Below are 13,265 nucleotides of genomic sequence, written 5' to 3' on the forward strand. Positions count from 1 at the left end.
AGTTTCAATTTGAACTTGCATATGAGTAATTGATGGTCTGATCCGCAGTCAGCCTCTGGTCTTGTTCTGACTAATGATGTTGAGCTTTTCCATCATCTTTTTCCACAGATGTAGTTAATTTGATTCCTGTGTATTCTATCTGGTGAGGTCCATGTGTACAGTCACCGTTTATGTTGATGAAAAAAGGTATTTGCAACGAAGAAGTTGTCGGTCTTGCAAAATTCAATCATGCTATCTGCAGCATCATTCTATCACCAAAGCCATATTTTCCAACTACTGATTCTTCTTCTTTGTTTCCAACTTTTGCATTCCAATCACCAGTAATTATCAGTGCATTCTGACTGCATGTTTGATCAACTTCAGACTGCAGAAGTTGGTAAAAATAACATGCATAATAATCATAAAATAACAAAATTGAGACCTAAAATATCAATCTTATCAGAAAGGGTTAAGGTTGCCAAATTAAAGAAAAAGATTTTCAATTAGGATTACAAAGTAAGACTCGAGTACATGTTCCATAGAAGAGATACAGTTAAACAAAAAAAGATTCACAAAGGTTAAAATTAAAATGCTGGGGAAAGGTACACCAGGCAAATTAGAATTCAACCCAAAAAATCATTAATGCTAAAAGCTACAATTCAAAGTGAAGATAAAAATTTATGAATATCTATGTATCAGATAACACAGCGATCACCTTTATAAAGCAAAAACTACAAAAGATGCAAGGAAATATATAATAATAATAGAAGACTTTAACACACCACTCTCAGTAGAAGACAGATCAAGTGAACAAAAAGTAACTCTCATGAACAAAACTATTTGAGGTTCTCAGTAACATTAAACAATGTTAAAGGGATCTTGTCACCAAGAATTTTGAGAACTGGTTGTATAGAAGCTCAAGAAACAGGCCCAAGTAAATATGAAACTTGATTATTTGCTAAAAGGCAAAGATGAGCTTTTTTAGAAAGGGTACTCAGGAATCTGGTTATACATCTGTGAAAACAACCACTAGATCCAGACCATATAATATCCAGAATAAACTACAAATGGATCAGGGATCAAAATGTAAAAATGAAACCACACAAATACTAGAAGAAAACATAGAAAAACTCCTTTTTAGCCTGGGTATGTTGGCCTTGTTGTTGTGTGCTGTCCACTTGTTCTGACTCGTATCAATCCTATAGGACAGAGGAGAACTAACCAATAGAGTTTCCTAGGCTGTGATCTTGATGGGAGATCACCAAGTCTTTTCTCCTGTGGAGCGGCTGGTGGGTTCAAAAGGCTGACCCTTTTGGTTAGCAGCTGAGTGTTTAACCATTGCTCAATCAGGGAGTCTATCTTGGGTATAGTGAAAGGCTTTCTAATTGTGACTCAAACCCAGACATAAAGGAAGAGAAGACTGATAAATTGACCACGTAAAATTTTTTCCAAAAAGCAAGTAAACACAAAAAGAACAAACCCATTATAAACAGAGTCAAAAGACAACTGAAAAAAAAATGAGAAAAAGTATTTTCAAGATTTGCTTTTTCTCTTAGAACTGTGCAAAGGAGTAAATATATTGTGGATAACGAGAGCTAGGCTTCTCATTGTTGCAGCAGGGAATTATAAATATAAAAAGGGGGAAGGACAGACTCAACCGTGTGGTCATGGACTGGAATTAGAAGTGTCAAGGTAAACTCAGTTTTTAATACATATAGATAGCTTGGTAAAGGTTAAAATATATATTAATTTATGTGTTATATTATCTATTTCTTAGCTCTATCTGTTCAGAGGGTCTATATGAAATGATATCTCAATAGCAATGTACACACCTAGCTCCTAAATCTTGAATTTTTAATACCATTCTCCACTCAGTGGAACCAGGGTTCCTTGGAGAAATGCCCCAGGGCTGGGGCAGGGAAAGTATGAGTCTGGAAAATTATACAGTGACAGAAATTAAGGACATACTCAAATAATAATGGGGATATGTTAAAAGGAAAAGGAGCCACTTTGAAGGGGTTCTCATTGTCTCACTCTGGGATGTTTTGAGCATAAAAATAAATACTGATAGTAAAAAATTAAGGATTAAACTCATTGAATAAAATGAGACTCACAAGCCAAAGGGAGGGAGGGAGGGAGGGAGGGAGGAGGTGGACAGGGAAGAAGGGAACATTTCTGTACAATAAAAAGATAACTAATGAATGTAGGAAGAATGATGGAATTAGAAAATCACTACTTGGCAACCATCATAACAATAATTTATTCAAGAACGAGTTATCAGTGGTTGGCAAAACCTGTTAGTCAAAGTTTAAAAAGAGATATTTATATAGTCTCAAAGTATCTTTCCACAAGATACTTATTAATTAGAACGTGTAAAATAATAGCTTTACAAAGGAGAAACTTGGCAGATAGTGCTCTAAGCAAGTGATCAAAGTTCACCCCATCAGTAATGGCATAAAATGACACCTGTGCATCCTAATGTGCTATACTGGGAGGTGCACAAAATCTTCTGAGGTATTCCTGCCAAAAATGCATAACTTAAGTCTAATAATGATGAAATACCAGACAAACCAAAATTGAGGGATTTCTATATAATAAGTAGAATGTCCTTTTTAAAAATGCCAAGGTGAAGAAACATAGAAAGATTGAAGAACTGTTCCAGATTACAGGAGACTAAAGAGATATGAAAGCTGAATAATTTGAGATTTCCTTTTGCAAAAGAGATTATTATTGAGACAACTAATGAAATCTGAATAAGATCTATAGCTAATAGTAATATATCAGTGTTAATGTCCTAATGCTTAGAACTGTACTGTAGTTATGTAAGAGAATGCCTTGATTAAAAAAAAAAAAACAACTCACTATATATATATAAACCCTGGTGGCGTAGTGGTTAAGTGCTACGGCTGCTAACCAAAAGGCTGGCAGTTTGAATCTACCAGGTGCTCCTTGGCAACCCTATGGGACAGTAATATTCTGTCCCATAGGGTTGCTATGAGTCAGAATCGACTCAACAGCAATGGGTATATGTGCGTGCGTCTGCGTGTGTGTTGTGGATAACGTATATATACACCTACTCCTCACTTATTGACTATCCTGTTATCCAACATTTTGCATTTATGATAATAGTAAAAAAAACTACTATTCAACTATTCTGCGCATTAATGACGTACGTCTGGCGGTAACAAACACCTGGTGTGAGGCAAGAATAAGAGAGTAACGCTGGCTGTGATGGTTAAGGTTATGGCCAGCTTGGCTGGGCCATGATTCTCAGTAGTTTGGTAGTTATGTATGATGTAATTTGGCAGTTACATAATGATGTGATTTGGTAGTTATATAATGATGTAGTCATCCTCCATTTTGTGATCTGATGTGATCAGCCTCCATTTTTGCATTAATGCTGATATTCGCATAACAACCTGGTCTTTGGAACTTAACCATGTTGATCAGTGAGGAATGGGTACGTGTGTATGTATATGTATAGACACATACATACACACATACACACAGAGGGATAAACAGAGCAAATGCTGTAAAATGTGGTAAATAGTGTAAAGAATTCTTTTTACTATTTTTGCAATTTTTCTGTTAATATGAAATTATATTAATAGAAAAATAACTCTAACTTAAAAAGGAAAGTTTGGAATTGATGTTTCTAAATCAAAATACAGCATGAAATTTGGTGTCAGCCAATCACAGGTTCCAGTCTTGGCTTTACTATTTACTAACCACTGGACGAATTTGGGCAACTTAACTTCTCTGACTTTCAATTTTCTCTGAAAAATGGGGGTGAAAACAGTATCTATCAAAATCATAAAGTTTTTTTGAAGTTGAAATAATGCACATAAAGCACACATTGCCTGGCATGTGATTTTTTTTAGAAGTCACTATATTAATGTTTTTTTTCTTTATTCTTACTGCATTTATATTTAAAAAATTATAAGGCTACATTCACGAATAACAATAAATCATTTAAAGAGACTTCTAAAGACTCCTGACTTATATAAAATTTATTCATACTCTAAAAAATCTGAGGGACAGGAAAGATGTTAAACACCAGTTATGTTTACTATAAGCAATTTGAATGCTATACGAGAGCCTCATTATACTGTGGCTTGCATGAAAAGACTAGCAGTTCTTGGAGAAAGAATAATAATTAAAAGAATTATATATATATATATATATATATATACACACACACACATACATAACTGTCTACATATAATATATAAGCTTCTAATAAGACAGAAGGTAATCAAAACCTGATTTAAGAGAATAAAAGGTACTGGAATACAACACAGTGGAGAAGAAACGGGGGCATTAAAAAATATTCTGATGTTCATGCCAGAGTGAGGAAGGCCAGACGGTCCAAAGACACCTAGGCTGATAATAGAGCATTTCTATAACTTTCTCTGTATTTAAGGAAATACAATACTGGCCCAAGGAGGATGGGACAAATCATGCTGAAGAGTGAGTGCCTGTTGAGTGGTACAGAGATGGCTGATACATAGGTTTAAAATGGTAAACTGAAGAGTGTGCTGTTTATCTCAGGCATATATCCAGGATATGACTATCTGATTTAGTTCAAACTTGCTATAATTTGCTTCTTCTAATTTGTATAAGGGCAAATGATAAAAATCAGAAATCTGAAAAACATTTTGGGGATTATTTAATTTCACATTTTCTGTCATTACTCTCTCCTGGACCTGGGCCTCTTCCTACTTCTCCAACTAGTCCTTCTCGGTTACTTTCCCTGAGTCCTCTTTCTCTGCCTGCTCTTTAATTGTTGTTATTCCTCAAGATGCTGTATGTTGCTAATTCTTTTTACTCTAGAACATCTCACAATCTCATGTTTTATACCTACTCCTCACTTACCGACTATCTCATTATCTGACATCTTGCACTTACGATAAGAGTAAAAAATCTACTATCCAACTATTTTGCAAATTAACAATGTATGTCTGCGAGGTGAGAGTAATGCTGGCTGTGATGGCTAAGGTTATGTGTCAGCTTGGCTGGGTGATGGTTTTCACTGGTTTGGCTGTTATGTGATGATGTGATTTGACAGTTATGATGTAATTTGGCAGTTATTTAATGATGCAGTCATCCTCCATTTTTGTATAACAACCTGGTATGTGGAACCTAACCATGCAGATAAGTAAGGACTGGGTGTATTCTCAGAGTTTTAAAACTACTCAGGTGCTGACAATGTATTAATTTTATCACCAGCCTTAAAGTTTAGGTATATAATTGCTTTACTGGATATTGACTTACTCCTTACATATAACACAATGAAAATGGAAACTAATCTTCCCCCAACAACCCTGTTCTTTTTTCTGTATTTCTTAATTATGGATTTCACATTGTGAATATTTACTCTCTGTTCCTTTAGCCCTAGTTCAGAAGGCCATCAATTCTTACAGATATGATTGTTATAACAATTGCCAAATCATTTAACTTTCACACTTTCTCATGTGATATTTCACAAATATGATATTTCACTGTGCATTGAAACTCTTTAAAGAACTCACAAAAGTCCAAGGTTCTTAGTATGGCATTCAAGGCCCTTTGTAACCTGGCCCTTTTTTTTTTATTTCTGAAGGCTCATTTTCTCCTACTCTCAGTCTTGCACTTTACATCCTAAAATATGGACGTGCATATTGTTTCCCCACACAGCATGCTATTTTACTTCTCCGTGATTTTACACATCCTATCCTCTCCACTTGGAATAACTCTCCTGTCTCCATCCCTTGTCTCCATCAGTATAAAAAACTCTAAGGAAGCTTTCCCTAAGTAAGTTCCCACTCCCTTAATAATTAATTACTTCTTCCTCTACCCTATTCTGTATCTTAAACATTTTTCTACTTTTACAGTAAATACTTATTATACTGTATTGCCTCACTTATCTCTCCAATCTTTAAATTCCGTAAGAGCAGAGGCTATTTTACTAGTGCCCAGCAGAATATCACACACATATTCTGTGCTCCATAAATGTTACTGAATTAAAAACAAAAACTTGATAGCAGAGCTTTTTCTTATCAATGTCTAGGTCTTTGGAAGACAAAGATGATTTTGGAGAATGACTAAGCAGTTATCCAGGTATTCTTCACAAACTGGATTTGGAAATCTAGACCATAGTCTAAGGTATTAAAATGAGGGACTCCTGGCTAAGGATGAAGTACATGTATCGTTTAAAGATGAAGAATGTTATTTATCAAGAGCTAGATGATCTGATCAAGTGGGTTTTCAACTGAATACATCAGGGAAGAAGAAAAAATTCTGAGGTAAACCCATGAAATCAGTGATATGGAAGACAGAAGGAATAACATCAAAAGTACTTAAGTGTGAAAGGTATGTAAGTAATGAAAGAAAACAATCAGGAGTAAGCACAGAAACATAAGTACAGCTTCAGAGTTCTGTTACTGAACATAAGTAATAAAGCATACTTGAAATTTTAACACAATATGATTAAGTGATCTGAGATCTGGGCATCTGGAGAACAGAACTCAAGATTAGGACATGACAACAGAAAGGAAAAAAATAATTTTCAAAGGAAATAAAATCTAGTGCAGCCTTGTCTAGTAGAGCTTTGTGTAATGATGGACATGTCTATATTTGCACTGTTCAATATGGTAGCCACTAGCCATGTGTAGCTGGTGAGCACTTGAAATGTGGCTAACGTGAATGAGGAGTTAAATACTGAATGTAAACTTTTTATTTTATTTAACTTTAAAGCCACATATGGCTAGTAGCTACCGTACTGTGCAGTAGAGATCTAGGATTTCTACATGTCAACCACAATGTTTGGTATATAATAAAAAATTTACAGACATATGAAGAAACAGGAAAATGGAATCATTAGTGGAGAGAAAATAATTCAACAGAAACAGACTCAGAGATGACCCAGATTTGGATTTAGTAGGTAAGGATTTAAAAACAACTATGACAAATATGTTAAAGAATCTATAAAAGAAGATGGATATAATGGATGAAGAGATGCAGAATTTCAAGAAAGATATGGAAACTGTAAAAAGAAATCAAACAGAAACTCTATATAATTTCAAAATATAATATCTGAAATAATTAAAGGATTTTCATAATAAATGTACTGAGGTATATGCCACGTTGTAGAGCTTTTCAGCAGTCAGAGGGAATGTTTTCTCCCAAGTGACACATTACTATGTATTATATATACTATCCTTACTGGAGAAAACCCTGGCGGCATAGTGGTTAAGAGCTACAGCTGCTTACCAAAAGGTCGACAGTTCGAATCCACCAGGTGCTACTTGGAAACTCTATGGGGCCGTTCCACTCTGTCTTATAGGGTTGCTATGAGTCAGAATTAATTCAACGGCAATGGGTATCCTTACTGGAAGTGTCTATATGTTTTACCAATGACAGTTATATAAAATATGAGTGGTTGCTTTCAGAGTTCCAAGATTTTTTACAACCCTGAGGTTCCAAGACTTTATCAAATGGTCATGAACAACTTGAAATTTGAATTAAAATATTATTTAGTTATAAATAAACAATGAAAATATATATTTCATATTAAACCCATTGCTGTGGAGTTGGTTCTGGCTCATAGTGGGCCTACATGACAAGGTGGAACTGCCCCATAGGATTTCTAAGGCTGTAATCTTTACAGGAGCAGACTACCATATCTTTCTCCTGTGGAGTGGCTGGTGGGTTTGAATCGCTGACCTTCTGGTTAGCAGCTGAGCACTTAACCACTGTGCCACCAGGGCTCCTATTTCACACAACAGTTATTTTAAAAAACAAGATGTATTGATGTTTACCATGTAAATACATACAACTTTAAAATTTTGAAATATAAGTATATATTTTACTGTACAGCTACATATTAAACATCAAACAAAATTTAAATTACCCTCTTGTCCATTTCATAAGATGACGCTTCTGTACTTGGCAAAAGATGGGTGACAGTGGCTATTAGGATCTGTAGGGAAAAAAAAATTGAGCTGAAAATATGGTAAATTAATAGCATATCCTAAAACTTAAATTGTTAAATGTGAAAGTGATATAAAATACACTGAAAATTATGCTAGTAATTTTTAAAAGGTAAGCTTTCGAGTATACTGAATTATCAATCATTTATAATCCTCATGTATAGAGCCTAAATTATATGTCAACAATACAAAATAAAACCCACTGATGTCGAGTCGATTCCGACTCATAGAGTCCCTATAGGACAGAGTAGAACTGCCCTATACAGTTTCTAAGGAACACCTGGTAGATTTGAACTACTGAGCTTTTGGTTAGCAGCTGTAGCTCTTAACCACTATACCACCAGGGTTTCCGTGTCATCTATAGATTTTTTTCCAAATTCATTTCATGGGGGTGAATCAATATGCTTAAACATATAAATAATATATATTCATTATAGTAAAATTAGAAGATATAGACATGCAAAAAGCTATATAAAAACCACTTGCAATTAGATGGTCTTAAGAAATCTGTATTGTCTTTACTTCCTATAAAACAAGGCCCAAATTCTTTAGATGGTAATTCAAGACCTCCAGATGTATACCTTTCTATGTATATACATACATGCTTTTTTTAAATGGATATTTTATAACCTGACTTTTTCATTGAAAACACACACTGAATACTATACAAATAAATTCGATAGAGAATATGAAATAACATTTAAAAAGACTTATTAAATAAGGCAAAAATATTCATCTATAGCGTTATTTACTCTGGAAATCACTCAGTCTCATTCAATTTTTTTATGTGCATGTCAAAAATGTTTAGAGGTAAATTTACTCTATTTTTATTGTATGTTATTAAATTTTTACAAATTATTGTTTCAATGTATTAAACAGAAAAATTCCTCTTAACATACAGTAAAACCTCCAAAAGCCAGAACTTGTGTAAGAAAGAAACCTGTCAGAGGAGGTAAACTCAAATATTTTCCAAAAACAGCAATAGGAAAGTGGTAAGGCTGCACCCTGTCAAAGGCGGAAAACTTGTGAGATCCAGAAAAACAAGGCAGTCCCATCAAGTTTCGGTTCTCACAGGTTTCACTGCACAGAAAAGGCTTATTCAATAGTATAATCTAGTACGTAGATGCATCTACTTAATACTGGTAATAAAATAAGGCTTCTATTCCTAGCTCTGTAAATAAGTAACCATTAAAGGATTTCATATCTTCATTTAACTGAAGGTGGGAAATATTAATTCTTCATACTTATCTGTAGCACCTGACCACTATAATATGTAGTGAAACAATTTGCAAAAATTCTGTATACTTATGCACATTCGTACCTATATATACATTACATATCCCACATACATGGTAATGATAATAGCTGCAGCCAACATTTATTAACATTTACATACCAGAAAGTGCTAAGTGCTTTACATCTATTTTCTCATTTAGATTCATTCTATGAGGTAGATACTTTATCCTAAACATATAGGTAAAGTTCAGAGGGTTAAGTAACTTGTCTACAGTCACAAACTTAGTAAGCAGCAGAGTCAGGGGTTACTTATACCCAGGTATGTCTAACCTCTAACTCAAGCTCTTAATAATAACACAGTATTCAACTCAACAGATAATTACTACATATTTTCTCCACGTTAAAGTCATCCTAGGCATAAAAAAGGATAAAGGGAAAAAAATGCCCTTGTCTTAAATGAGCTTAGAATATTGCACACAAAAATAATGTTATAACACAGGCTGCCAACATGGTAAGGAGAAGAAAGTCTGGATTTTAGAATTTCATAGACTTGGGTTTGAACCCTGTTTATTCTGTAGGCTTGTGACTTCATATAATTACTAAACCCTCAGTTCTCTCACCTTACAAAAATTGGGAGAGAAAATATTATCCCACCTCAAAAGAATTTTAAGTATTAACTAACATATGAAAAGGTGACTGGTATAGTGACCAGTACATGGTAGGTACTTAATACATATTAGTTTCCATCTTTCCTAAAACACTACAAGAATATGAAGATAATAAAGATTATTATTTTTTTGAAGAGGTAGTATTTAAGCTGATACTTGAAAGAGAGGGGCTAGAGAGGAGGAATAGAACATTTCAGGTAGGAAGAAGAGAGTGATGAATATGTTTGGGTGATAGCAAGCAGACTCAGTTGCCTGGACTACATGGTATTCCAAAGAAATTAGCATGTGATCCTGAAAGACAGATTATGTCCTTATCTGGAGGTAATGAACTCCCAGCTAAAGAATCTGGGCCTTGTTTTACAGGCAAACGAAAACCACTCAGAGATGCTGTTTTTGTTTTGTTTTGTTTCCAGAGAAGTAACATGATAAGAGTCATGTGAATGTAGACAACGACCTGTTAGGGAAGACCTTAGAAGCCAGGAAACCAGTCAGAAGGCCCTACTGCAATATCTCAAGAAAGAAAGATGAAGTCAGGTGTAGTACAACTATAGGAAATAATGAATTAGAAAAAGAAAGGAAAAGAAGGAATCAAACTTATGTCCTGATTTTGGTAACTGGAAAGATGGTATGTTTTTATTGCCTACGAGAAGAAACAATGATAAAGAAGCTAAATACACATTTATAAAGACAATAGCAGGCATCACAAATTTGCATGTAGCATTCAGTTTTCACTACAATTAATAAAAATTATTGCTTTTACTTTGTCCAAAGCAAGTAACAAAACATCCTAACATAAAATACCAAGAACTGTCATAAACTCTGGTATCTCAGAAAACCACTATGGGTAGGCATTATTTAGTTATGCAAATTTTAAATAAAATTATTAAGTTATTTTATATTTCAAGGCATTCAAATCTAAAAGTCTTTTATCAAGGTCATAATAAAAAATAATCAACAAATTACTTACTTGAATAATTTTCAAGGGAGAATCAGGCTGGTAAATCTGAAGTCTAGGTACATAATGAACCAGCATGTGAAGCATGTTACAAGCGACATGGGCTACTGTTTTATTAGTAAACTGCAATAACAGCAAAAAATTATTATTATAAAAAAAGTCTTTCTGAACTATTCATCAATGCATTAGCTACTAAAGAATTTTAAATTTCATACATGTTTCTTTCCATCATACTACACTTACCACAGGGATTTATTAAAATAAAGTAGAAAAATCCACTCCTGTAAAAAAAAATCACAACACATTCTAAAGACACAAATAACTTCACTTTTTCTTTGTCACATTTGGACTATCTTCACTAAAGTTTTATTCCATTCTCTCTTATCTGGATTTGTGCAACAGGTGCTAAACTATTAATCTTGTTATCGATCTTTCCCCCATTCCAATCTATTATACACAATACTTCCGAATTAGTTTTCTAAAGGATGGTTCTGATCCTGACATTCTTCATGCTTAAAACATGCTGATGACTCCCTAACAGCCAAAGAATAAAGTCAAATTTTTATGCTTATCACCCTATGTCCAAATATCATCTGACTCTTCAAGACCTGATTCAAATGCCTCTTCTTTTTCAAAGTCTTCTCTTAGATACCCATCTAAGTCAAAGTGATATCTGCTTCCTCTGTACTCAATCGGCAGTTTATATGTATCACTTGTTTGGTATTCTCAGCCTTTTATATTTCATTACTCTTATTTTAATCTTTCTCAGCTAATATTATTAATCACCTGAAGCTAGGATTTATAAAAAAAAAAAAAATTCATTCTAGTGTCCCTCACTCTACCTAGCAAACACAGTATGTACTCAGAAATATCTGTTAAATAAACAATAATACTATTCAAAAATATTTATTAGGAACTTTGTATGGTCAGAGTCCTGTGCAGGTGCTGTAGATGTCACAAGTCTTAAGACAGAAAAAACAGGATGCATCCTTTCACAAACTATAAAAAATCCATTTCTTCAGTCAGATCCTCCAAATAGTAGGCAATTACTTCTGAACAAATCTTATTCTGGCTAAAAAGAGGCATTTAAGTTGAGTAATAAAGCTAAAGAGTTAAACATCCCAAGAGTTCAGGAAATACCAAAGGTCAAAGAATAAATTACAAAAAATAGTGGTTAAAAACAAACAAACCAAAAAAACCTATGTATTTTTTAAAAGGACTGGTTCCTTTTTGGGAAGTTATTCGTATGTATTCTAGGAACAAAATCAAATAAGTAAAAACTTCAGATAAAATAGGTCATCACAAAGATAACCTAAATTCAAGTGCAGATAAGAGGATTAAGAAAATAATAAATTTAATGAAAACATTTACTGTTTTATTTCATAACAGCACAAGATATAGTTATCATTTGAAGAAAAAAATCATACATTCTATACTACCTTTATATATTGCACTAAACAGTTTGTTTTGTTTTATTTTTTTACCTTTAAGGAGACACAGATTACATTCAGAGCTTCCTTAATTTGAGGATGATGAGACTCATGGACTAGTTCTTCACAAATCCAAACACCTAAACTGCAAAGTGCTACACATCTGAGAAAAGACAAACCAATAACGATATAAATAAAAGTGACTAAATAAAATGAAGCCATCGCCACAGCCTAAACACCCACAGTCAACTGATACGGAATGAACATGCACTGTTTATGTGAATTAATGAATCTGTTACTCTACACGTTAACTGGTGACTAAGGAAGAAAAGGTAGGGAGAAAGCACATCTCCAAAATCCCAGAACTAATTTTCTATTATAATTCATCACACAGATACAGGCTGGTATAACATAGAGGATCTTTCAACAAACCCGTATTAAAAAAGTAGATATTGCTACAAAGTTACCCAAAGAAATATGTAACCTGCTTTCAAAGAGGAAAGAGTGTAATTTTACTAACAGCAGAAAAATGAACTTAAATAAAAACATAATCTGCTACAATAAGTTAAATATTATTTTCTTATCTTTTAAATTTGACGAAGCGTTTTAAAGCAAATTGGAAATACAAATAAAATTTTATATTCTTTATAAAAGATTCCAACAGAAACAGAACCTGCAGAATTTATGTTCTATTTCCTAATGTCTGATAGGACTTTATTTCCCCAGCAACATACTCCACTTGAGCTTTAGCTAGAAGTGAGCTATTTGATGATAAGAATCATCATGAATTCTATTAATGTGTTTAAGTTTCGACTTCTGTGATGCTTATAATGGTTTTCTCTATAAAAAAATTCATCTCCTTCTAGTATCCTATATACCTGGCATTTCCTAATACCGATATTCTTAACTTAAAATCAGTTGAATACCAAGTTTCAGAACAATTCAATTCAGAAATATTTCTCCTTCTGAATGCAGTCTATCAAAGCATTAAATGGGGAAAAGATAGTCCAGTATTAAAATGGAATTA

At 33.6% G+C, this 13,265-nt stretch overlaps 1 protein-coding gene across 8 annotated transcripts in view; it reads right to left on the reverse strand.

The window, feature by feature from the left end:
- The window catches only part of RALGAPA1 (Ral GTPase activating protein catalytic subunit alpha 1), a 258,926-nt gene that overhangs the window by 99,595 nt on the left and 146,066 nt on the right, over positions 1–13,265 (reverse strand). For all 8 annotated transcript variants that reach the window (XM_064292405.1, XM_064292400.1, XM_023546116.2 and 5 more), the window contains 3 exons: positions 12,293–12,401; positions 10,821–10,931; positions 7,871–7,939 (listed from right to left, as the gene is read on the reverse strand). In XM_064292405.1, the coding sequence (XP_064148475.1) occupies positions 7,871–7,939; positions 10,821–10,931; positions 12,293–12,401 (289 nt within the window). The remainder of the gene's footprint in view (positions 1–7,870; positions 7,940–10,820; positions 10,932–12,292; positions 12,402–13,265) is intronic.

This window comes from Loxodonta africana, chromosome 10, assembly GCF_030014295.1.
Source record: "Loxodonta africana isolate mLoxAfr1 chromosome 10, mLoxAfr1.hap2, whole genome shotgun sequence".
Classification (NCBI taxonomy): Eukaryota; Metazoa; Chordata; class Mammalia; order Proboscidea; family Elephantidae; genus Loxodonta; species Loxodonta africana.